General features: G+C 42.3%; 1 protein-coding gene across 12 annotated transcripts in view; it reads right to left on the bottom strand.

Moving 5' to 3' along the window:
* Gbeta13F (guanine nucleotide-binding protein subunit beta-1) overlaps positions 1–27,833 on the bottom strand; it is a 92,070-nt gene that overhangs the window by 4,279 nt on the left and 59,958 nt on the right. For all 12 annotated transcript variants that reach the window (XM_069303120.1, XM_069303121.1, XM_069303118.1 and 9 more), the window contains 5 exons: positions 13,565–13,710; positions 6,910–7,080; positions 4,410–4,532; positions 1,873–2,074; positions 286–502 (listed from right to left, as the gene is read on the bottom strand). In XM_069303120.1, coding sequence (XP_069159221.1) covers positions 286–502; positions 1,873–2,074; positions 4,410–4,532; positions 6,910–7,080; positions 13,565–13,710 — 859 coding nt within the window. The remainder of the gene's footprint in view (positions 1–285; positions 503–1,872; positions 2,075–4,409; positions 4,533–6,909; positions 7,081–13,564; positions 13,711–27,833) is intronic.

Here is a 27,833-nt window from a genome sequence, read left to right as displayed (position 1 = left end):
CCCCTCCAGATGATGTACCTTTTGATTTATTCACTTATTAATACTATAATGCAGTGCTCACTGGCTCCCAGAGATTCCAGATTACCTTTAGTAAGAAATTCTTTTGTTGTTTTCCTTTTACATGTAACACACCTGCTATATAATTACCATTTAAAATTCCCATTAATTTAACACTTCCAACTTTTCCTCATGTGTCTACATTAGTTAGTGTATTTCAAGAACAAGTACTGTACTTTTAAATAGGACAATACCAATATGACTAAGAGTCAATTAAAAAAGACTTACCAGCTCTTTCTGTCCTCATGGAGTCCCAAACATTGCAGTTAAAATCATCGTAACCAGCCAGCAGAAGTCTGCCAGACTTGCTGAATGCCACTGATGTGATGCCACAGATTATGTTATCATGAGAGTACATGGCCAGTTCTTGATCTGCACGAATGTCGAATAAGCGGCAGGTGGCATCGTCTGAGCCCGTAGCAAATGCATGCCCATTAGGGAAGAACTGTATAAAGAAACAAGCATTTTAAATTAGGTAAGATCTTTGGTAGATTTCATTGGAAATTAAGTATTTAGGAGAAAATGTACTAGGGAAAAATTAAGAGTTCATAACCAAGTAGTATGAATAGTAAACTGATTTATCTAAGATTCTGAAGCAACCATAAAGTCTATCGATTGAAAAATATAGTTTCAGTGATGAACAAAAATATATATATAGTACCTTACTATTGATACAATATACAGTATTGTACCATACTATTGATACAATATATATATATTATCTAGGTAATTAAAATACACTTGCACTGTAACCTTCATGTGTATGATTAGTCTTACTGGGTGCCACCCCACCTCCCTAGCCTGAGACGAGAGGCTATTCTTGTTTTGCAGTAGTCACCACGAGTGCTGTGGCACAACCTCTGCACCTATTCTGCTGGCTTAGGCTGCTTTTCTCCAACGCATGGGCCATTGAAGATATACCTGACTCGCTAATTTACTCATCAGAAAACAAATTATTCTGCCAATATTACTTGTATATAAAAAAAGTAATGTGTCGATCTAGACTTCACCTGGCTGTATGTATGGTGAATTTAAATTAAATTATTATACTCAATAAATGCAAAGGGGGGGTTTAATTTTTAACTAGCCATACATTTCTGAGCAAGTCACTTCAGTTTTTGAAACGTGTTATGAAGCTCTCCAGTCTCCTAGCAAATTTGTAATTTAAACTATTAAAGAGTTTACTTGAAGTTCCACCTGTCCAAGTCCAAGTCACAACACCGTTCTCTAGAACCACCTCACATTATATAAAATCAAAAAGTAATTTCAGGCAAATATTTAAATCTAGTTTTCTTCAAAATTGCCCTCAATACCTCGACAAACTCGATACATATAATATTTTCTTATGAAATATTAATTCATAAGTGCTCTTTGGCATTTATACACCAATGTGCAATAAAAATCAACTTATACACCAATGTGCAATAAAAATCAACGAAGAAAATTAATACGAGAAGCTATAAACAGTATTACAAATGGAAAAGAAGCACTTGAGACAATCTTCAGGTATATCTTGAGGTTATCTTAAGATGATTTCGGGGCTTTAGTGTCCCCGCGGCCCGATCCTCCACCAGGCCTCCACCCCCAGGAAGCAGCCCGTGACAGCTGACTAACACCCAGGTACCTATTTTACTGCTAGTTAACAGGGTCATAGGGTGAAAGAAACTCTGCCCATTGTTTCTCGCCGGCGCCTGGGATCGAACCCAGGATCACAAGTCCAGCGTGCTGTCCGCTCGGCCAACCGGCTCCCTATTAGTATACTGAACACTTGTCTCCAGAAGTTGACTTTACAGCTATGTAACGTGTGTAACTTACTGTTACTGCGTTGATATCTGATTCGTGTCCTGGGAAAGTCTGGCGGCACATGCCATCACGGATATCCCACAACTTTGCCGAGGCATCACAGGCACCCGATGTGAAGGTCCTCATGTTTGGCGACAAAGATAGGGACATCACATCCCCAGTATGTCCTGTAAATTGTGTGCACTGCTGACCAGTTTCAATATCCCAAAGAGCACTGAAATAAAAAAAAAAAGAGCTATTAATTTTATTTCAAAGATATTGTAAAAAATATGAACAAAAATTCTGTAGAGGAAATGTTTGCTTGATGTAGATTAAGGTTATAGAAGCAACACCACAAAAGCAATTGTGCATAGAAGAAAAAAAAAAAAAAAAAAAAATTTTATACCCCAACCCAGTTTGGGATAACCCAGTTTGGGATAACCCAGTTTACTAGAAAATGGACACAAATTAATTTGAGTTACTGGAATCCATTAGAATTGGTCCCTGTTATATGAACACCTTTTATGCAACACTTGTCCATCAAAACGCACTCACAAGTTCCCCCATCAATCATTAACCGAACCTGTCGGAGCATCCACAGTATTACGAACAGGATGCTGAAACGTCCACATGGCAGCCACGTGGTGAAGTATTATACAAAAACCTCTGCATGAGCCCACCAAGGAATGAGAGGTTTGGTCAAATCTTCCAGAAGGCTTTTCGACAGCTTGTTTTCCGATTGTCAAAAGTGTATGTATAGTTTGGTTAAGATGTATTAGCTTTGATTATGTTTCTTTAGGCAAGATTAGGTTAGGTAGGTTTTAAAATATTTGGCAAACCGTTGTGTGTACAATAATGACTTGCATCTGTGGAGACCCACACTGCCTCATTCAACAGTTTTCTCAGTACTATACTTTCTTTACACTGAGAAAAATGCCATTAATTGACTGATAGGAAGAGGAAGAGAATTACCCTCAATTTCTTACAATTTTGTTGATAATACTTTATATGTTGACTATGAGAAATGTATAGCAGTACTAATCATGTTGAAGCAGATGAGAGAAAAATGATTACTAGTAACTACTAATTACTTACCCTAACAAAAGGTCACAAGAACAAGCTATACAAGTTTTCTGCTGACAGGGGCAGTGTTGGTATTGATATTTTATATGCAACTATTAAAGGCAAAGTATAACGATCTAGATGCCTCGGTTTTCAAGTGGCATATGCAGCTACATACATTAGTGATCAAGGGGACCAGATTTTCTACACTGCAGACTTACTTATTTTTTTTCACATAACATAGCTTCTAACATTTGAGTATGCCCTCAAACATATGCAAAAGTATAATGTAACAATTATTTAGAGTAACCACCACAGAAAATTTGCTGTCCCCAACATACCAACTATGTGCAGAGTTTGCAGGTGTATGACATAAATGTTTGACATGAAGGCAAGATAAAGGTATAATAGACTAATCATGACTAAGGCACTTAATAAGCAATAGAGAAAATGAATTGGTCAGTGTATACTGTATATAGCTTACCAGGCCTACAGCTATGCAAGTAAAACTCAATACAAGACAAGCTAATACCGTATAAATATCAGGCTGCTGAAATTACCTTGACCATATGAATCTCGAACTTTGTTATGGAAATTGAGATTAATATATCAAGACAAATACACTTAGTCCATCATTATCCTATCGGGTATGAAAAGAGAGGTGTGCTTAACGAGTACATGGAGTGGAGTGGAGTAGAGTGATTCCAGGGGGATTCATCGAGTATAGGATGAAGGTTGTGCTTACCTAATAGTGAATACCAAGATGAAGTCAGACTAGCTTTAATGCACCGCGTACTAGAATTCTTGTACCTATTGTACTTTATTTCAACTATAACAATGTCAGAATTCTTTGTAATATCTGGTCAAAGTTATAGATGGATGCTATTTTAATGAATTATGTATCTTCTTTCAGTCCACTCCACTTGTTAATCAGGGTGCAAGTATCTCCTTGTATATCCTAAATTCCTTTGTTTACAACTTCTACCCATGTGCTATTGTACAATTTTCCCAAATTTTAAGAGGCTAACCTCGTGGCTGCCAATAATTAAAAGTGGTATCATTTTATTCCAGTAAACAGGTACAGTATATTTTATTGCATTACTGGAATGTATTGTTGTCATTTATTAGTACCCGTTTGAAAATGCTTTAAAGATTTAATGTCCCCCCCCCCCATTAACTTTAATTTACTAGGTTTTGACACTGATATCAAACATTAAAACACACATGCACACATTTATCAAAACAAAGACATCACTAATGCAACAGACTGTACTTGTCTACCCTCCTCTAAAAGACCATACTTGCCCATTTATTTAAATAGTATCAGATATACTGTGAGACAGTAAAAATACAATTTACATAGTCAGAATTGTTATTAAAAAGCAAAGAAATACAGCAAAATAATTATTAAAAATAATTAACAAGTGTACTTCTATAGCTAAACAACTTTAAAGGAAAAAATGAGAAAACTACAAATAAATGAATGCGGTACTTTAATTATTACTCACCAAGTCATATCTCCAGAGCTTGTGACTATTTGGTTGTCATCTACGAACCGACAGCAACTTAGGTAACCAGTGTGACCAGGCAACTCCCTACTCACTCTCACATTGCCTTCTCTTGTCTTTAGGCTGTGGATGGAGTAAGTATCAGTAACAAACATTATCAATCAATATAACAATATTATCAATATATAACAAACGCAATCGACTTGATAATGGTCCAGGACGGACCGAAATGTCGTCGTCTCATTTTCTGGTGTGGTTTAATCTTCATATCTTAAGCCACGTTATTGTGACTCATTGTCTGCAACAAACATTAGAAAACTACTTACCCAATAACATGTAAAATAAAGCTAATAGTCAGGTAAGTACTTCAGCTTGTACTGTGGAGACTATTTACTGTGCATAAGCTATGTCATAGGACTGGTTTCCTGGCGGATTATAAGGCCAGCATGGCCCATAATAGTGATGACAGCTCAAGTCATGAGATTGCACTCCAACGTGGAGACTTATCATGGACACGTTGAAGATGCATGCTTATGTCTGTATACAACCTTCCGTGACCTATCTGTAGCCCAGAATTACTTACAATTGGTGGCAGCAAGCTGAAAGTATCGTGCCTTCAAAGGTGTTGCTATGTTTGTTCATTTAACTTAGTCTGTCCCTAAATTTTGTGGGACTATTTAGCACTTACTCTTTCAGCAAGACTGGTGGAAAAGTCAATATATATACATTAGACACACATGAAGGAAAGATTTAAACAGTTCAAAGTAATCTGAAAGTCTGACTTGTTGACATTATGAAAAATTAAAAGAATGTAAAAGGTTTGGTTGCCAGAAAAAGGCCATATCCCTGGAAGAGAATGCTGATGGATGGAAAAATTCCAAGAACTGATAAAGAAAATGCAGGAATTATGAAGTGCTGTGGAGAACAAGAAATGAGAAAACTGTACAAAATTTTCCAGATACAGTAGCATGGAAAGTGGAGCATGCAAAATAATGGGAATGGTTGAGGAGGAAAAGATGGTACTATATCCTTTTATAAACATTATGTTGTTTTACCTGAGTTGGAAATAATTACTTATCAAAAGAAGATACCAAGCCAGAAAGACTATTTAGCTGGAAATTGTACAAATTACGGTAGTGAAAGTGCATTCGAAGGAAATGCACTTTCCCTGAGCGGAAAATGAAATTCTTCGTGAAAGAGGTTACTTAGACCAAATATTTGCATTGTGACAGCTAGTGGTAATGGCTAGCTAGAAATATAAGTTGTAAACAGCTTTCATGGGCTTTGGTTGAGAAAGCACACCAAACGGTAAAGTAACGAGCACATAAGGACTTGTTAAAAAGGTTATTATATACAGAAATTTAAGTTTATAGTATGAGTAATTGGGTGTATATTAATATTAGCAAATGCCGGTGCATTATCCTAGTAATCTACCCACCTTATGTCTATTTTGCGGTGCTTACTTATGTATCAGAAACTACATGGGAGCAAGATTTAATTCTTTATTCCCTACCTCCTAGCCAACTATACCTGACCATGCTAATTTTCTCTCAACAACATTTTTTTTCTCTTAAAATTGTGGATGGAATTGGCTTAACCACCACCTCCAAAGCATTCCTCTTGCTGTACACTTGTAGGGAAAGAGAAATTCCATACATCCCTGACTTGCCTATATCCAGTTTCTACTCATTCTAAACATTTTTGTTTACTTTAATTCAAGACTTGACTAATGTGTTCTAATTTACATGGATTACTCATTATCCCCCCCTCCTCCCCTGTCCTATTTTCATCCGTTCGGGAGGTATTGGCATGGAGGGAAGGTGCATAATGGTAAAATGACAAGACATTACCTTGAGGTGCTTCCAGGGCTTAGATTAATTATAAAACAAAACTCATCTATTCTTCAAACTCTTCACAGCACAGTAGATGGACATTATTCTATAGGTAACCACATCAGCAACACCCAATTGCTTCAGAAAGCCATACTCCTCTTCAGTACGGCTTTCTGAAAGTACTGTACTGTTACGTCAGTACTGAAATGCAGTACTCCTTATCAATGGCCATATACACAAGCTAATACATTCATTCTCTCCTTAATTGACTTCCACCCAGCCCTGTCCCTACCCTGTCAGTTCACACTTGCTAATTATCCCCCCACTAATCTTTTCTAACCTAAGATCAAAACAACATTCATATTGTCTCTTTACAAAATGTATACAAGCAGAAGATTTCCTTCATAACCACTAAAACATAACATGTGCTTTTAACTTAAGCCATAATGGATTTTTTCCTGATTGGAAATGTACATGGCAAATTAGGCTTAAAAATCAAGAAATTATGGCATATACTACAATTAGATATTGGAATTCTTACTATTTTCCTAACAAGTATCAAAACAAATATTGTAAAAAAATTATTTCTTATGATTAAAGGGTTAAGTGTCTAACACACTAGACTAAAGGCCAAGGTAAACGAGCCATAGTCCTAGGCACTGACATACCTGTATATGGAACAGATATTATCAAGGCCACCACAGGCAACGTAACTGCCTGAGGGAGCATAGGCACAGGTCATGACCCAGCTGGACCGAAGGGGGATGGCATGCACCTTGTTTGTTGTGTAACTGTCCCACACTATAAGCTTGCCATCTTGAGATGCCGACACCAAATTCCTGAAGACAAAAATTGAGACATACTATTATGGACCAATACAAAATTGCCAAGAAAAATAATTTTATTCAAGTATGTAATGCACATGTAAACATTAAATGCAACAATCTGCTGGACAACACATTTTCCATAACTCAATTAAGTTATGGGCACTTATAGATTAATAGGTACAATCGACTCTAGACTTTGTATGGGCATATGGTCCTCGAAACCACATTTATAACCAAAATACATAATGCTTAGTTATAGATCTTAAGGATAAAACATGACGTGCAGCATGGCCATAAGTGTTTCATATTATAAAAGTAAATGTAGGTAATATTCATACGCTAAAGTTTACAGTATTTGAACAGTGCACTAGAACAATGGCTAATTTAATTAATAAATGTAATGCTTCATGAATTTTAGGTTCATTAACATAAAGGACAGAGAACAATTTATTTTGGCACAAAGTGAATGAAATGCACATGGCTGGGCCATGGGAAGACCAGCGTTGAAACTGGAGAGTTAGGATGGGGGTTGGCCTCAACATTAATTAAAAGTATGTTGCAATGCACTCCTCAACGCCTTGTATGACATTTTGGTTAAATTTGGAGACCATCATTTAATCGTTTTCCTTATGTACATAACATATGATAACTCTATTCAAATACTCGACAATTTTAAGACCAATTGATAAAATTCAAACATTGCCTGGGAAAACATATCTAAATACATTCCCAATACTGTAACCATGTTGCCGAGTGATTTCAATTAAAACCTAAAATGGAACATGTAGCTAACACTGGTTAACACAAAATTGGTTATGAACAAATGGATGACGGTCTAACAGTGGGGCTATTTAATAAGATTTCAACAGTGCCAACAAAATACAACATTAAACAATGGATAGAAATTGGATAGGTTTAAATTTAATAAATGCCTAGGTAAACACTGGTTTGAAAATATGGTGGTTGATTTGTGGAACACATTACCAGGTAACATTATAGATATGGGACTGTTTAATCGTTTGAAGCATAGGTTAGAAATATATGAATAAGTTTGGGTGGATATAAATACAAACTACCTTGTATGGACCTTCTGAGGTTTCCTTTATGTTTCTTATTTAGGAAATAGTATGAATGAAGTCATACTAATGTCCACCAAATACTAACAAATTTCCTGCTATAGTGGGGTGCAGTTGCAGAAAGAAAAATTGCCATTCCCTGCTATCGTGGAAAACTGGCACTCCTTATTGTAACAAACTATCTTCAACACTAATCCATTGCTCGATATATACAATAATATACTATATTCTGTGACCTAATCCCAAGGTAAGGCATCACCAATTGAACCACCATCAATTTTTATCACTCAACCAAAAAATAATTTTGAGAGGTTGATGTTGACCAGACCACACACTAGAAGGTGAAGGGACGACGATGTTTCGGTCCATCTTGGACCATTCTCACAATCAACTTGAGAATGGTCTAGGACAGACCGAAACGTCATCGTCCCTTCACCTTCTAGTGTGGGGTCTGGTCAGCATACTTCAGCCACATTATTGTGACCCATTGCCTGTAATTTGGAGAGGTAAGGCCAAGGTTTGTTGGGGGTTCTGGGAGTTGTTCTACTCCCCAAGCCCGGCCCGAGGCCAGGTTTGACTTGCGACAGCTTCAATCCAAGTTCAACAGCACCACAGTAAAGGTTGATTAAACATAGTATAGTATATCAAGATACATGGGGATAGGGTGAAGGTGGGTGGTGGGGGGGCTTGTATCTTACATCTATCAGAGAAGCGAGGTCGAACTCCTTCTAATTAAGCTATTTTGATGGTTGAAATCTTTGTAGAATTTGGCCTTTCAAGTTGTGGATGAAGGTGTCTTCCACAACTTCATTTTCAGTGCACCTCCACTTGTTGATCTTGAGGAGTATGTCCAGGGAACCAGTACAGTAAAAGTGATACAGACAGTGATGATATACGCAAACACATTACTGTCCTGAGGGTAAGGTATACTCCTTCACTTCATCAACAGACCTGCCTTGCGAGTCTTCCACGATGTTCCTAAAAACCATGAACATGTTGAAGATGACTTTCACTATTTAGTGATGTGGAGTCAGAGTGGTGGTAGCATTCCCGTGGCAAGTGGTAGTGGTGTACATAGTACCTGTATTACCAAGCGAAGGGCTGCAGCACCAGCTGCTTACCCAACCAAACGGCAGCGTGCCACCTCGTATGGGGATATTCAGGAAAGACAGCCATCGCTGCCCTCATCTTCCAAATGTTTGAACCCAAAATGTGCACAGCAGCAGGTCTCCATCTCCTCACCAACGTCTGTTTGTGGTGTAGGTGTTTAGCAGCTCTGCAGATGAATGTGTCTTTGATGTACAGGCTAACCCCACCCTGTAGTTAACTCAAAGTATTGAATTCTCGAATCCATGTCTCACTGTCATAATACAGTAGTAGATTTTATGAGTTTCAGTTAAAACTGCTAACATTCCATTTGCCTCATCTATAAGGCATCTAGGAGGCATATCCCATCAATATAAAAGTGGACTTTTATATTGCATGTTTTGATACCTTGTATGATGGCAAATACAAAAGATATCCTTAGTTGAAGTGCTGGGGATTTTACTTGGTGTTAATATATGTGGTTCTGGTAGGGAAGCCACACTGTGTCCTGTCTAACACTGGACAGAGTTGATGATAAAGTTTTGACAATTCTGGCTATTCTTTACCTTTCTCTTACCAAAAAATCTCCATGGTATATGGTATACTGTATATGGGTGTTGCTGTCGATTACTTTGATATGAAATGCTTGGCAGTCTACTGTTAAAACCTTCATGTTAAGTGAATTTTTGCACAGTTTTGGATGGAAAAATGTGCAATTTTCAGAGTGACATGTGCCTGTATTTAGGATGTTTCAGCAGTTCCTCTAGCATTTATTTGTGCACATTCCATTATTTCTATCTGAAAGCCCATATTTACATACTCCCCATGCATAATATTGGCATGTTCCAGGTTCATGCTTCGTTGGATTATCTTGGTTTATCTGTAACACACACACTGTTTCCTCTTACAATGCTCTTACCTTGCAGTTGCATTGCGATGATTTTGGGCTCAACGTTCACGCCCAGGCCTCCTGGTTGCTAGACTGGTCACTCAGGCTGTTGGATGTGGCTGCTTGCAGCCTGATTTTGCAGTCATTTGACTGTTCTGATGCTTTATTTCTATGTACCCTAAAGAAGTCTAAAGTTTTACCAATTTTCTGGATGTTTTCCTGGTGCAGGTGGAGATAATCACACCCTGCTTCATGCATCATTGAGGGGCCAGGTTCAGGTACTGGTAACCACAGGCCAAACTTCTGCACCTGATGTGACCCAGTAGTGGGGAGGAATCTCAGTGAGATAGCTTCAGGGAGTCACCAGGGATCCTCCCAGAAATTAGGGACTTGCCGTACTAACATCACACAAAAATCACGACACACGATTCAACATCCGCATTATCCTGACTGACACGGGTTCAGAGCAGAATTCTTCTTCCCCTTTCAAATGCTAGAAAACAACTATAACATGGCCTTAGATGCCATCGCATATTAGCCAAACAGTGATGTAATGTACAGACTTCGCCAAATTTATTCAAGGAAAATATCAGAGGGACTGGTTTCAAATCTGAACACATTTACAAGACCTAGAGGCATGGCAGAATTTGCAAAATAGCACCTGTGTGCTACAAATATTAAGGCCTAAGACTTAACACCATACCTCTTAACACACAAGACTAACCCTCCCCTCGGTAATTAAATGATAACTTAATTAAACACCTCTAAAGGTTACCTGATCAACCAAGCTGCAATTCACAAAACAGCCTATTTGACCAGACCACACACTAGAAGGTGAAGGGATAAGGACATTTCGGTCTGTCCTGGAACATTCTCAAGTCGATTGTGATCATCTTGAGAATGACCATTCACAATCTACTTGAGAATAGTCCAGGACTGGACCGAAACGTCGTCGTCCTTCACCTTCTAGTGTGTGGTCTGGTCAAACTCCTTCAGCCACGTTATTGTGACTCATCACCTGCAAAACAGTCTGCTGAGGTCCTGAATGGTCATCTGGTTGACCACATCACCAACCAACCAAGAGGCCTGGTCAGAAACTGGTCTGTGGTGGACATTGATCCTCAGAACCACCAAGAAAACCAATGCTAACAAGATAGCACCAGTGTGCTTTGAGAAGTACCATCATCATTGTAACATTTTTATTTATTTTGTCCTATCACTTGACTGGCTGATGTATGAGTTTTAATTTATTGTGCACTAACATTACATCATCTGACTCTTGTAGATCTTTGACGTCTTCACTATTCTTTGAAAGAGAGGGAAGAGCTGATGGCAAAACCACATTCCAAGAGTGTGGAGTGATACTGTTATGGTTGGGCAAGGCAGGTAGAGGGAAGGGGATGTAGGAGGAGTCGGAGGTAGTGGCACGCTAGTGTTAGTCATTGTTCTAAGGTGAGGGGAGAGAGGGAGGGAGGTGAGGTGAGGGGAGAGAGGAAGGGAGGTGAAATGAGGGGGAGGGAGGGAGGTGAAGTGAGGGGGGAGGGAGGGAGGTGAAGTGAGGGGGAGGGAGGGAGGTGAAGTGAGGGGGAGGGAGGGAGGTGAAGTGAGGGGGAGGGAGGGAGGTAAAGTGAGGGGGGGGGAGGTAAAGTGAGGGGAGGAAGGTGAAATGAGGGAGGAAGGTGAAATGAGGGAGGGAGGGGGAGGGAGGGAAGAGTGCAAAGGAATGGGAGGGAGAAGATAAAGAGTATCTGATTACTAAAGGCTTGAGAGGAATGCCTTCCTTGGGTGGAATTGCTGAAAGTGCCCATCCCCTTGAGTGCTGCCACAAATGTATTTTTTTTTTTATCAATTATTTTCTTTATTAGTAAAGTGGTACTTTTGTAAAAAAAACAACAACATTGAACTTAACATTACATTAAGCATTCTAAAAAGGGCCAAACCAAAATCCTTACCTGAAACACACACACAGTACCAGTAGATTAACTTCCTAACAAACAGAAGCCAGAGTGTAATAGTCAACAAAATAAAATCCGAATCATCCACCGAGAAAACCTGTCCCCCAAGGCGCTGTGATTACAGAGGTATTCCAGAACATTTTCCTATCCTCATATCAGACAGACAAGGATATGAACCATAATACTAGTAGTGTCATCTTTTACAGATGACAAGGATTTTCATGAGAATAGGCAATATAGGACAGCATACCTCCAATCTGGTGTTAATCAGCTCTTTCAATGGGCCACAGAAACAATGACGTTTAATGAGGACAACTTCCAGTTTCTCACTATGGGAAACACGAAAATTGAAACCATATTACGAAATGCAGTCAAACCACATTGACAGAAAAAGCAATGCACAAGTCTTCGGAGTAATCTTGCCAGAAAACCCTACTTTTAAAGAACACAATACAGTAGCTGTGACAGCTGCAAGAAAAATATCAGGTTGGATAACAAAAACCTTTACAAAAAAAAAAAAAAAGAAAAAAAAAATGTTGTCGAGGGTGGAACATTGTTGCACACTAACAGTCCGAATCCCACTATGATTCAGTCCCCAAAACAGTACCACCAACATTTGACAAAACTCAAAACATGCCAAAACTGTCATCAATTACCAGCTGACCACACACAAAGTGAACCTGCTAGTGGAAAATTCCTCACTAACCATACTATAGCCCAAATTTGGCATTTTGGCAAATACTAGGATCTTAATGATGAATAACAGAAGGAAGAGAGGCAAGCCTTAAGTAAAGACAAAGTAGTGGGACTACCAATGAAGTGTAACTGTAGTCAGAAATATTATTTAGATAGTGCATCAAATCCTTTTAGCATTTTGAACTATTTGAGCTGTAACCTTTCTGCATTGCACACTCCTAAGGATTAGAGGAGGAGGAGGACATGAACCCCTTCCTGTTCACCTGCTAATACTGGAGATGCTAGCAGAGCCAAGATAACCCCCATCTATATATAGTCTCAACACCTGACTCGTGTAAACACTCACTGCCATCCACCCTTCATGGAAGCAGTTCCCACTATGTACAATGATCATTACAACTTCAAATAACTAGTGTTACACCTGCCACATAATCAATTGATAACCTCTCCAGCCCATCCTCCTAAGGTTTTCCAATGTCGAGAAACCGTCGTACTAAAGTGCCTCTCCTAACCTTAACCTACCTGAGGACCCAAAACAGAAAATGGAACCGTGTCAATTTTGTGAGCTGCTACCATTTTCTAGTACAATGATTTTTGGCTCTTGGGCACAGTATACAATATGTCAAAATGCAACATTCTATTAGGAGGAAGGGTTGAACTTCCCTCCCAAGAGCAGCTGAACCTTTTGATGTTTTTAACAAATATTTGGAGAGGAAAGACATACAAGAAGTACTGTTACTAATTGGAAACAATGGTGATGGAGAAAAAATTTGGGGAAACCCCCAGGTACTCACCTAGAATCGGATCCCCAGTGCATGGCGTATATTTTGGCTAAGTGTCCCCTAAGCGTTCTCCGGGTTCGCATCTGAATTCGGCCAATAGGGTCCATGCCAGCTGTGGCCTGGACCAGTGTCGTGTCAAGTGCATTTTTGCGTGCATCCTGTCAAGAGAGAATATAGTATTAGAATCAATATAAAAATCTGTAAATCTTGGCATACATCCTGTAAAAAATATCAAATACTATACTGCATTATCATCCACGTGTGTCAATCCCACAAGGGTATCTCCTGATACCATTATTATTTTTAAGTACTGAACCATGTTCTTAAACAAAATTAACATGTTAATTTCATGATACAAACTATGAAATGCCTAAAAATAAACTTAACATTTTCTGTCTGTTTCTCTGAGATTGATTGGGTGGTGGTGGATAAATGGACTTTTTTTTTTTTTTTTCTTACTTCCTGCCCATGTACAGCAAAGAGGAAACAACATGGTTGCCAATAGTTTCGTAATGTGTTTCAGAGTTATTCGTTGTTACTTATTTTATTACATATGATGTCCCTTTTCTACAGTGATAGTACAGCACAATACAAATATTTGTAAATGTAAATCATTTATGAAAATTACTGTACTACCAGGCATGCAATATTTAAATGATTTATTTGTTTTTCAAGAGGGTTAATTTTTGTACAGTGGGGACGCCCAATATTTTAAGAAAATTAAATCATGTAATTGAAGAATAGGTAACATTGGCCCCATATTGACATGTAGATTGCAAATTTTGTTAGGTAAAATTACATTTTTTATGGTAAAAGCACTTACCCTGGAAAAAAAGCATCTCTACTACATTTTCTAATAGAAAACATGGTACTGTATAAGTAACTATACTGTACCCATATACTGGGTACCGAGTTACTAATACTGCATTTCCAATGTATTAAATATCATAGAAACAAACAAGATTTAAGCTTATACAGAACTTGCCATGAAATTTTGCAAAAGTTCATATTTGTTTGTTTTATTTCTAACAAACAACAATGCCATATTTTCTGATATTATTAATTCTAGTAATAATGATGTTGACCAAAGTCTTTAACAGGAATTAATTATTCAAAAATTTTCAATAAGTGCATTGGAGTTGCATTTTCCTCTTTAGCAACAAATGGCTGCAACTGAGGCCTAGTTATGTTATATACTAGGCCGTTATGTTATAACTAGCCCATTATGTTACTGAAACATACGCTGTTGTATGTTTCAAGACGACTGCATCTCTTACTCACATTTTTCACTGGGGGATTGCACTTAACCTCATACTGTCTCAATCTCTACGTGTGAACCTTCTCCCGTGAGTATAGGTCCAATACTGATAGGGCGCATTTTTATATTTTATTTTGTATGCAAAAAGAATATTTCAAATTTTGTTTTTTCCATCTATTGCATGGCTTTCTGTTCTATTTGCATTTCTTTAGCCTGATATGAACTTCGGGTCTTGTTCGATTTGTTCAATCTTCGTTTAGATTATATTTACATTACTGGGATATTCGTGCCTACTTAAGCATTTCATTTCTTTTTTTTTTTCTTCCTCGTGTAGTGTCTCATCTGTGCTCTTTTTGATCTTTACCAAAGGAACATATTTCAAGCAGATTTTTATATGCATCAGCAATTGTATTATTCCTCTTGTTGGAGTTATGGCACTTGAGACCATTGGATGTTTATTGCCCCCCCCCCCTTTCCCCCTCATCAAAACTCTCATTGTTGAAATTGTTTGTTTAGTATTATTCTCCAGCTTAATCTAATTTAGTATTGTACTATACCTTATATACTAATGTTATATTGTATCAACTTCCAATGCCTGCATTGGAAGGCAACTTGTATTCATTCGTGATTATCAAGTTTTCAGAGATATCTTTTCCTGCTACTGTAGATGGTTTGATTTCTTAGCATTTTATGGACCTTCAATATCTGAACTTTTATCTTTCCAATTTGTTACATTGTTTAAAACCACAGCAATAATAGCTGATCCCATTTTTAATAATAAATGTGTTACTCAACTGCAATAATCACATAGGAAGGATTTTTCCCTTCACACTAGTTGAAGAAAGACAAGAGTGAGGTGTGGAGCAGGTAAGAGAAGAAGGTAACTCCCAGAAGGTAAGACTAATGCAAAAGGTATGAATGAGATGGGTGTAATAATAAGAGTGAAAGAATGGGATAGGTAAGAAGAGGAAAAAGAAAATGGGGTAGGCTTACGTCAGGTCACATTTGTTAGGAAGGTTAGAGCACTTGAGTAAGTACTGTGAAAGTTAATAGCCAGGCCTAAGGTTCATGGTGGGAATGTTGTGTTATCAGGGAATGTTGTGTTATCAGGGAATGTTGTGTTATCAGGGAATGTTGTGTTATCAGGGAATGTTGTGTTATCAGGGAATGTTGTGTTATCAGAGTTTTCAACAAGTCTGCATCTGTGAAGAGAAGAGGGAGGAAAGATTATTTTAGAAGATCAATCAATAGGGTGATTAGAATCCCTAACATGGCAGAAGAGAGCATTGTGTGTGTGCGCGCGCAGACTTAACACTTATTTTGTGTTCCTTAAGTGTTATTTAGTGTACGGCCCGGCCGTACAGGGACGTTAGAAAGAACTTTTTCAGTGTCAGGGTAGTTAACAAATGGAATGCATTAGGCAGTGATGTGGTGGAGGCTGATTCCAAACAGTTTCAAATGTAGAAATAAGAGCCTGTACACCAGTTGATTGACAGATGAGAAGCGGGACCAGAGCCGAAGCTCAACCCCCGCAACAAGCAAGTACAACTAGGCGAGTAGTTGGTCATGTGGAAGGGGAAAAGATTTGAGGGAAAGGATTTTTTTTTTTGGGGGGGGGGGGTTAATGGGGATTGAAATTGGGGGAAGGGAGGGGGATTTCAATGAGAAGAATGTGGGTGTGAGGAATGTAGGCGAGGGAGACGCCTACAAGGGGAAGGGGGGAATTGAGGGGGGGGAGGGGGGAATTGAGGGGGGAGGGGATTGAGGGGGGGAGGGGAATTGAGGGGGGAGGGGAATTGAGGGGGGAGGGAGGGAATTGAGGGGGAGGGGAGGGAGGGAATTGAGGGGGGGGAGGGGAGGGGGGAATTGAGGGGGGGAGGGGAGGGGGGAATTGAGGGGGGGAGGGGAGGGGGGAATTGAGGGGGGGGAGGGGAGGGGGGAATTGAGGGGGGGAGGGGAGGGGGAAATTGAGGGGGGGAGGGGAGGGGGGAGGGGAGGGGGGAATTGAGGGGGGGAGGGGAGGGGGGAATTGAGGGGGGGAGGGGAGGGGGGAATTGAGGGGGAGGGGAGGGAGGGAATTGAGGGGGAGGGGAGGGAGGGAATTGAGGGGGAGGGGAGGGAAGAGGGGGAGGGAAAGAGGGGGAGGAAAAGAGGGGGGAGGAAAGAGGGAGGGAAGAGGGGAGAGGGGAAGAGGGGAGGAAGAGGGGAGGGGGAGAGGGGGAGGGGAAAGAGGGGGAAAGGGAGACGAGGGGGGAAGAGGGGAGGAAGAGGGGGGAAGCGGGGAGAGGGGGGGAGAGGGGGGGGACGAGTGGGGGAAAGAGGGGGGGGAAGAAGGAGGGGTGAGAGGGGGGGGAAGAGGGGGGGGAAAGAGTGGGGGGGAAGAGGGGGGGGAAGAGTGGGGGGAAAGAGGGGGGGGGAAGAGTGGGGGGGAAGAGTGGGGGGGCAGAGTGGGGTGGGAAGAGTGGGGGAAGAGTGGGGAAGAGTGGGGGAAGAGTGGGGGGGAAGAGTGGGGGGGAAGAGTGGGGGGGAAGAGTGGGGCGAAAGAGGGGGAAGAGTGGGGGGAAAGAGGGGGAAGAGGTGGGGAAAGAGGGGGGAAGAGGGGAGGGGACTGAAGGGGGGCAGGGTCGGGGAACTGAGGGGGGGAGAGGGGAGGAACTGAGGGGGGAAGAGGGAGGGAACTGAGGGGGGGAGGGGGGAACTGAGGAGGGGGAAGGAATAATGTGCAAAATATTCAAGAGTAGGGGTGAATAGGTATTTTAAGACGACTATAAACAAAGGGCCCAAGAGTCAACACCCTGGTACCTGGTACCTGGTTACCTGGTTGATGGGGTTCTGGTAGTTCTGCTCCCCAAGCCCAGCCCGAGGCCAGGCTTGACTTGTGAGAGTTTGGTCCACCAGGCTGTTGCTTGGAGCGGCCCACAAGCCCACATACCCACCACAGCCCGGCTGATCCGGAACTTCTTAGAAAACAGTCCAGTTTTCTCTTGAAGATGTCCACGGTTGTTCTGGCAACCCACCTTTTAAATGGTAAAGGGCATAACTAGCAGGGTGAGAGGCTGCCTATGTTCATAACGGCTCTTCTCTTGCAGGGGCCAGATTCACGTAGCAGTTACTAAAGTACTTACGTACGTGTACATCTTTCCTCAATCTTTGTCGGCTTCGGTTACATTTATTAAACAGTTTACAAGCATGAAAACTTCCCAATCAACTGTTGTTATTGTTATAAACAGCCTCCTGGTGCTTCGGAGCTCATTAACTGTTTAATAATTGTAAACAAAGCCACGAAAGACTGAGAAAAGATGGACAGGTTCCTAAGTGCTGGCGTAACTGCTTCGTGAATTTGGCCCGTTTCATTAGGCACGATCTCGCAAGTGTCGGACCAACCGGGTACAGTAGATATGTAGGGCCATGCGGGCCGCTTCAAAACAGTTTGCTGGACCAAGTTATCGCAAGACGAGCCTGGCCCCAGGAGAACTCTCAGAACCTTCTCCAGATATGCAACAAACAACAACTGCAATCCAAATGAGCCCTAGTCTTTTAGAAGAAATAGAGGACACTATCAAAATGAAGTGTGTGGATTTGGCAAAGCGTTCCAAGAAGTGAACCAAAAAGTGTCCCCGTACATGGAAACCTAATAATAGATGTCAACACATGACGAGTAAGGGAAATCCATCTTCAAACCTTAGAGAAGGAGCAGAGGTGATATAACACAAAATACGGGAGGTCAATTCAAATAAAATACGACAGGAGTACATTGGTAGAAGCTGGGACGCAACTGAGTAAGAAACTAAAGATAATACTCAACCTTACACTGATGGTTAACGGTCAACGACTTAAAAGGTGTAACAGAAGTCATCCCCATCCACAACATCAAAAACAGAAACAAACACCTCTTAAGTAAAGAGGACCTACACACCCCGTACAAGGATAGCAGCCGGGACAAGGCGCTATCACTGCCTCTACCATAGACATTTAAGCAAGCACCATTAGGTTAGCAAAACACTGAAGCAGAAGCAACAAGAGTAGGTTTGCTGATGCTTGGCTGGGGCCGCTCGCAGCTAGCGTGTGTGGGGGGGGGGGGAGGAGGAGGATCAATGACGCCACAATTACGTCACGAGCAGCAGGATGGCCCTGCTATCCTCCCCGCCTAGCCCCCATCCCTCCCCCCCACCCCTTCCCCCGACCCGCCCCTATCCCCCTTCTCAGTCTCGACCCCCCATCTCCCTCCCCGGGGAGGGCCCACTACCACCACTTCTCGTCCCGCTCACCACACACACACACACACACACACACACACACACACACACACACACACACACACACACACACACACACACACACACACACACTATGACCATCTGTATGTCAATTTTATATTAAACAGAAATTGCGTTCACCTTTGGAGGTGTGGCTTTAGAGAGAAGAGGAGGTGCCACGACACCCCGAGACGGGTAAACAAAACCCGGACGCCGGGTGGGGTGTGGTAGGCAGGAAACGCTCCATGTTTATCATTATTCACCACAGTATTTATTATTCTCCCTCCTGCCGCCCCTCGCCGCCACGCTCAAACCTAACCTGCTCACTAACACTCACTAAATCTGCCCTGAAACCTCCATAATCCCCCTTAGACTGGTAGGTTATCTTGGGGTTATCTTGAGATGATTTTGGGGCTTTAGTGTCCCCGCGGCCGGTCCTCTACCAGGCCTCCACCCTCAGGAAGCAGCCCGTGACAGCTGACTAACTCCCAAGTACCTATTTACTGCTAGGTAACAGGGGCATTCAGGGTGAAAGAAACTTTGCCCATTTGTTTCTGCCTCGTGCGGGAATCGAACCCGCGTCACAGAATTACGAGTCCTGCGCGCTATCCACCAGGCTACGAGGCCCCTGTAAAAGAAACAGGGGCCTCGTAGGAAACAGGGTAAAAGAAACCCTGCCCATTGTTTCTTGCCGGCGCCCGGGATCGAACCCGGGACCACAGGATCACGCGCCCAGTGATCGCCCACCGTCTGCTCAGCCGCTGGCTGAGGCGGTGGAGCCAATCCCAAAATTCTGCAGGGTCGGCACTCGATCCCCGATGGTTCGATTCCCCACATTTTGACACTACCCAAGGGCCAACAAAATTAGCACTAGAAAATGGTAGCGACTAACGAAATTAAGATACTGTCCCGTTTTCTGTTTTGGGTCCTCTGGTAGGTTAGGATAAGAGCACTTTACTACGACAATTTCTTGACGTTGGGAAACGTTAGGACGGGCTGGATAGAGAGCCAAGTGCGGTCAACGGACCGCTCGCAAATATGTATACGAAATTAAACCTAAGTATGTGCCGCGAAAATGTGACAATTTATAATTTTTAAAGACATCTTACCACATAACTTTACTAACAGGGGATCAAGCTAGCATAGAATCATTAATACACACCACCAAGTTTTGTACACTCCTACATCTTATGCATGAATTTATCATACATTTGTATGCTGGATATACAAACATAATACATGGAACGACAATATAAATTAAAAATAAAAGCATTAAACTAATTTTGACGTAATTCTAATCACTGTATGAGAGGTGGATTGGTAAGGCTTTCACATGTTAAAAGGCGACCATTACACGCTCAGTTCCTGTAGCTTATCACTAGTCTATTTGTCGGTGAGACTTCCGGTATCAAGGCGTCCTGGGCCCAGATTCATGAAGCTACGCCAGCACTTACGAACCTCTCCATCTTTTCCTCAATCTTTGGCGGCTTTGTTTACAATTATTAAACGGTTAATTCAGTAAGATTATGTTCAATATATTTAACAACTTCTGCGCTGTTATATCTTAGTTGTAAATTTGCTTTGTTTTACCTGCAGTGTTAGATAATGTCCCAGTGGTATGTCAGACACTTCTCCAGTGCTGACATTTCCTCTCATCTTTTGGAGCCTGCAAGCTTATTTCCCATGCACATGGGTATCCTACCCTGATGTGATGTAAATGCACTTCTGTTTTTCTATTCCTCCTTTTCATCAAAGAAAGTGGTTCGTAGTTGGTTGAATTCTTGCACCAACCCGCAGATCCTGATGGTGCAGTCACTGTACATCTTCTGCATTGCTCTGTCTCTAATTATTTGCTTAATCTGTGCTAAACTCTGGTACATGTCTACATTTCTTCCCTTAGTTGCAAGTTTTGCAGTTTCATCTGCAATGTCATTCATTAGCAGATGTTGAGTCACAATAACGTGGCTGAAGAATGTTTAACTGACGACCACGTTACGGTCCGTCCTGGACCATTATCAAGTAGACTGGGATTCATTAGTATTCCTACGTGACTTGGCCTCCAGCTGACAAGAATCGGACGCCGTCGAATTTTGAGTGTTTGCATTAATGCTTCAACATTTGTGGTCAAGATGGAAGTTATCACCTAAGTGACACTACCAGTTTTCGAGCCTGTATTAATGATACATTTTGTTGGTATTCAGTAAGAGCTTGTTCAAAACCCTTTTGAATGGCTAGCATCTGTGTATAGTTGAACGTTTGCGTCTCCAACTAGCTACAGAATTTCCTACCCTAACCGGCAGCTGCAGATTCTAGTGTCTGCTGGTCTAAAGTCGATTCTATACAAAAGTAACATACCTGCTGCATAGCAGGTAAGTCTTGAGGAATGCCGACACTGATAAAATAATAATCAAGTAAAGGTATGTTGGATGGTTGAAGGAGTCTTAAGAAGTTTGTGTTAGTCGATCTAAAAACGTACCCTTCCAGTTAATATTTTAAACGTCATGATAAATGGTGCAATACAATGATAGCAAGAGGCAGAGCATGAACTAAACACACCTTGCTTACCAACAGGCGAGCGCTGTCTTGGTCTTACATCTGACACGCCACTTGGGAAATACAATAAAGATGACCCCTTGAGAGCACCAACTCTCAGACTCTTCCCAGCAACGACCACACATTTCCCATCTTAGTACTCGTAAGAGCAACCTTTATACCATGTACACACCTACAGGCATGCTTGCCAGTGTGTGAGTGTATTACAGGTAAGCAGAGGGAGGCGAGTGAGCGAGAGTAAAGCTAGTGTAGAGGGAGGGGGATGTGGGCAACCTAGCCCACACAAGCCACACTTTTAGAAGTGACTTGTCATCCGGTAGGAAAATCCACACGTCAATGATTTGTTACTGTGGCTCGACTGCCTATACTCTCAGAGCGCCGCCGCCAGATGGTGTGATCCTGCACACCTTTTCCACCGTGGCTCAACCACCACAATTCCCACAACTAAAGCGCCTCTAAATGCTACTCTCGCGCACCCTCTACACGAATTTGGATTGGCAGCCTAGAAAGTAGATAACACTGATAACACAAGCATGATAAAGAGGTGGGTGAGGGGGGAGATTGTGGTGACGGGCGTGGCAGCCACTACTAGCCAGCCAGCCAGCCAGCCAGTGTCTGCCTTGCTCGGGTCGATATGCAGGCGACACCCCTCTACACCACCACCACAATACTCACCAAGCTACACCACCACTCTTTAATATATATCCCCAAACAATTCCCCGTCCATACAATAACATGCACCACGGTGATGAATGCTCCGCCGGTAGAATAATGTTGATAATAGTCCGGCCTAGCACTTGCCTCTTGGCCAGGACACACTAGTCAAGCGTGGAAGGTGAGTCTAGAGAGTCGGGTACCGGTATCCTTAAGTCCGGTGAGGTCACCTCTAAATAACCAAGCAGCTCCCCAATAACGCCCACCCAACTGCAAGCCCTTACCACCCGCACGCACGCTAGCGGACACTCCCACATGCACGCGTGTGCAGCCCCCCGCCCCACCTCCTTACACGTCCACGCCCTCCCCCACACGCAAGCCTTTCTTCCAGAGACGATGTTGATCATACTGAATCAGGTGTGATGGGCGAAGGCTGACAAACTGTGTTGCTGTGTCAAATAACTAAGAGTATGACTACGAGCAGCTGTGTGAAACCAATACCTTGCGGTACTGAGCTCCGTACCGCACTCAGCTTCAGCGAGGCTTCATTTGCCGTCAAGCACGTAACACCACTCCCCCAAAAACACGTACAAATAAAGTAACTGAGCAGACTCCGGTTATTACCTAGACTGTACCCGAATATTATTAAACATAAAACACTAACCCCACACACACTGGGCTAGGCGGCGAGTCATAGAGCTCTCTCACTTCGCCATAGTCACTAATACGTACGCACATTCCTAAGCACTACGAGTGAGTGCTTACGAATGCCTCCTCAATTTTTTTTTAGTCATACGTTAAAAAAAGGAGTGTTAGATTTCTTCAGAATGAGACATGGGTAATAAGAAAGGTGTTTGAGAAGTGAATGCTGGGTTTGTTGTTGTTGTTGTTTTACATTTAGCTACTCAGAACGAAGTGTCCATGTAGCACGGGCTATGGTGAGCCCGGAATGCTGGGCTTGGTGTTGATATATACACGAGAGAGGAGAGGATGAAGGAGACGGGCAAAAGCAGTACTCAAGGACGCGCAGTGTTCCTCGACGGGGCGGGAATACACTTCTACAACCTCTTCTCCCAATAGAACGTCGCATTTTGACGTATACTCCACCAAAGGCTAAAAATTGTCCCACAAGAAAATGGTAGCGGCTCGCGAAACTGAAATACTCACGTAGGTTCGAACCCTCGTCACGGCCCTTGTGAATTTGTTCATTTGATGCATCACGCTATTGTGATTTCTGTGTAACAGTCCCGTTTTCTGTTTCGGGGTCCCCTGGTAGGTTAGGATAAGGGCACTGTAGTACGACTTTCTTGACACTGGGGAAACGTTAGGAGGACAGGCTGCGCAGACACCAGTGCAATCAGAGTTCACGTCAGAGTTCACAGTTCACGTCAAGCTAGCCAATATAAAAGTACCATTCAAGTGGTAACGTGAGGAGAGCAAGTGGACCCGTATATATAATGATGTGCAGATCAAAGCTGGTGAAAGCCCAGACGTTTGACAACCTGACACATAACTTAAACGGCTCTAATACCACGAATTCAAATTTGAAACAAGTATATCGATATACAAATGCACACAAAGGGATGAAGATTTAGCTAGTTAAGAGTTATCCTGATATCGGTCTGTACAATGTGTTCACACACACAGACACAGACACAGACACACACACACACACACACCACGCTCAACATGTTAGTAAATATCCTGGCAATACCAGAAAATGTTGAAGCAACTCCAGTTCTACGCTGGGAAACTCGGGACTGGACGTGACATCACAAGTTCAACACTAGGAACACTACCTACTGGAGCGCATACTGAGGGCAACAGGGCCTAGAAAAGCCACAAGGATGGAAGAAACAGTCTTTAGTATGAGAGTAGTGAGTAAGAGGTAGTCGAGGTGAGGTCCATTCACTTTCTGAAACCCGCAGTCGGAAGCCCCAGTGAAGTGGATGACGGACAGCTGAAACAGGTGAGTTCCAAGAGCCGATATCTGGCCCAGCAAGCACATATCAGATAGGGAGGAATGTGTGAGTAGGGCTTCGTGGAGAGGTGGAAAAAGGTTAATGAGACTTTGGTGTAAACAAAACCAAAAAAGTACCGGAGTAATCGTGGTAAGGTGTCAATGGTATCCCACGGTTCGACTAAGATACCAACCCAGAGAGCATGATCCTAACCAGAATCTACTTCGTGAGCATGGTGCCACATCGCGTCTCGTCCCTGTCCTCCTACCGAAGAAATGCGTTGGCCGCAAAAGCCATCTCCACACAAAAACAAACTGTCATGGCAGCCCGTCCTCCTAAGGTTCCCAACGTCAAGAAAACGGTCAAATTGAAGTCATCACCACCACCTAGAAGTGAGGCTTCAGTCGCCACATCAGTAGTGGTCTAACACACAACAATGACACTGAGGACAAGAGAATGTAAGCTGGTTCGTCTTGTAACAGCAGTCTGAAATAGGAGAGAAGGCTGTTGCTCTCTCGGTCATCAACAGCTCACGTACTGCCCAAGGAGGGAAGGTGCCAATATCATATATTTGGAGCATGTATGTATGCACCTCGGTACAGCCGTGTATGCATGTATACACCTCGGTACAGCCGAGCATGTGTATACAGGTGCAGTTCTTCATTGTAGAAACAATGTTATCCAGCCCGACCTCATCCATTTGGATTTAGTTCTAAAAATACAAATGATCAACAGGGAACGATACACTGCCGTATTTCATTGACAACCTTCAATTTATCTTACCACAGTGTTAAGTTGCGAGGTGATATACGAGTTCAGCATGTTGCATGCAAACTACTTTAAAGATAAACATGGAAAACCTGGTTTATAACTGATCCCTCAAGTCTATTTGAGCAGCCACGTGTCTCAGCATCACAAAAGATGGGAAGGAAGAGGGTGCAGCAGAGGCGTGATGGAGCCAGCGTCGAGGGAAGCAGTGGAGCACAGCTGTAGAAACATCAACAGTTGCACACCAGCACATCCCGGGAGCCAGCCACGCATATTACCTACCATCAATTGTAATCACACTCGGGGAAACACTCGACCCGCATCCCTGGCCCTGTACTCCACTCCTACGACATTGTGCGTTTGAATACTGCCCTTCGCCTTCACCCACAAATCATGAACTCAACACCAAATACTGTCACTCTTCCTGTGACCTTAACACACACACACACACACACACACACACACACACACACACACACACACACACACACACACACACACACACACACACACACACACACACACTGTGTGTATTAAGGAAGAGGTTGGTATTAAAACATGATGGTTCTTCATATATCTGCTAACAATCTATGTCCCACCCCCCTCCTCCCCCCAATATCTTAACACAATGAAGCATACCAATCGCCTCCAAGAAGAGCACACTTCAAAACACTGATAACCTTTCCTCTTGAATAGTGGGAACGTCTACAATGGCTGACAATTTTAGATACAATAAACACGACAATAAATATATCATTAATGCAGACGATGAGTCACAATAACGTGGCTGAAGTATTTTGACCAATCCACACACTAGAAAATGAAGGGACGACGACGTTTCGACTTTAGAATGGTTCAGGACGGACCGAAACGTCGTCGTCCCTTCATTTTCTAGTGTGGATTGGTCAATATATCATTAATACTCTACATAGAATGTAATCTTCACGATGAAACCAGTCAGTATTATGAAGCCCCCTGGCGCTAGCACGCTACTCGCCACGACACAGATCGCACTAGTGGGTAATCTTAGCAAAATTAAGCAAAGTCTTAAGGGAATAACTTCACATTGAATCACATTACGTGGCAATCTACAATATGTCCAGGGAAGTAAACTGGACGGAAGGTAGGGGTGGGAAGACTCAACACCTTCCCAGAACCACGGGGCGACTGTGGAATCTTAAAGGGTCCACTCAACTACAACCTTCCCACAGAAGAGAAGGTCACTGTCACCCGTATATAAGTGCCGTGTGAAGAAGCGACCCGGGGAGTAACTTGAATCAAGTGCACGTACTCGCCATCAATAACACTTTATAGCTCTTAAAATTCACTTCATGCTTATTCCACGAGTCTTCAGCTTGTGAACGAATATTCAAATAAAAAATATATACATATAGGAAAGCCAAAACATTGATTATTACAGAAGCAGACGAAGAGTCACAATAACGTGGCTGAAGAATGTTGACCAGACCACACACTAGAAGGTGAAGGGACGACGACGTTTCGGTCCGTCCTAGACCATTTTCAAGTGATTGAGAGAATATTCTCTATTCACAATCGACTCGAGAATGGTCCAGGACGGACCGAAACGTCGTCGTCCCTTCACCTTCTAGTGTGTGGTCTGGTCAACATTATTACAGAAATTTCTGGTGCAAAAACGTTGGAAATGAATCATTTGTAGTGATGTGGAGTGTTTGTGCAGGCTGTGCGTGGTGGCATCGTGAGGCCAGGACCAGACGGGTGCTTGGCTACACGCAGTCATCAAGCTATCTCGCCAATAGTGAATGTGTACGATGAACAGTCCGATACGCATCAATAGCGAATGATCACGTGTACATCTGTATTTAGTGAACTACTGTTGGCTACACAACCCACGCTCTCTGCACCCAAGCTAAATGACTTGGTGTGTGTGAGATACATTAAGACTGCCTTCAACACTTGAGCCACAATATACCACCAGAGCGGACAGGCAACTCCTCATTCAGCCATACTGGTGCTCCAGCTGGACTTTGTTGACATTCGCCCAACTAGCCAACACAAGCAAAGAGCGTAACTTGAGGGCTAATTTCTACCCTGAACAGTAAACTGCTGTCATTTTCAAGTTTGTACTCTTTAGCCCGCAGCCTCTCACCACAGTCTTATCATGTTACACTGCTATATGGACCACCGTCTACCACACCACAATGGCTAGTGCAAAAAGTTTATATACAAGTAAAAAAACAAATTGTCCAGGCCTGAACTATTTGAATTTTATACATTCTATTCCGTAAAATATTGACCTTTACAAGTAACGAAGTACGAGTTGACCAGAGGCAACCTCACATACTATGGGAACACATTTGTACTTTCAGTATGGCACCAAATCCAAACCAACGAGCGAGACCAGAGGGTAGTGGTGCTCACGAAGGGGCCACGAGCCTAGAGGTCTACCAACGGGGTGATAGATTTAATAAATCCACGGGATGAAACATTTCACAAAATAAACACACCAAATAATAGCATTATATCTTAATGAGGGAAAACTGTGTTTACCCTTAAAGGCATATATTCGCTTTGTATAAAGATTAAATCAATAATAAAAGACAAGTGTTCGGCCTCCAGCTGTAAGCTCCTCCACACAAGCGTGTGACCTGTGGTGCATCACGAATTCATTCCTTCAATATCAAAGCGAGTGTTTATATCCCAATCTATCAGGCAACTGTCATAATAGACTTATCCAGGACTGTTCAATCTGCGTTAATACCAAGAGTCAGTCAGTCATTAAATCAATTATGTCAAACACTTGGTAACAGAGCCACAGGTGAGACCCAACTCTAAAGTAAATATATGGTTGG

The sequence above is a fragment of the Procambarus clarkii genome, chromosome 49 (genome assembly GCF_040958095.1).
Source record: "Procambarus clarkii isolate CNS0578487 chromosome 49, FALCON_Pclarkii_2.0, whole genome shotgun sequence".
Classification (NCBI taxonomy): domain Eukaryota; kingdom Metazoa; phylum Arthropoda; class Malacostraca; order Decapoda; family Cambaridae; genus Procambarus; species Procambarus clarkii.
This window is presented reverse-complemented; position numbering and strand designations above follow the sequence as displayed.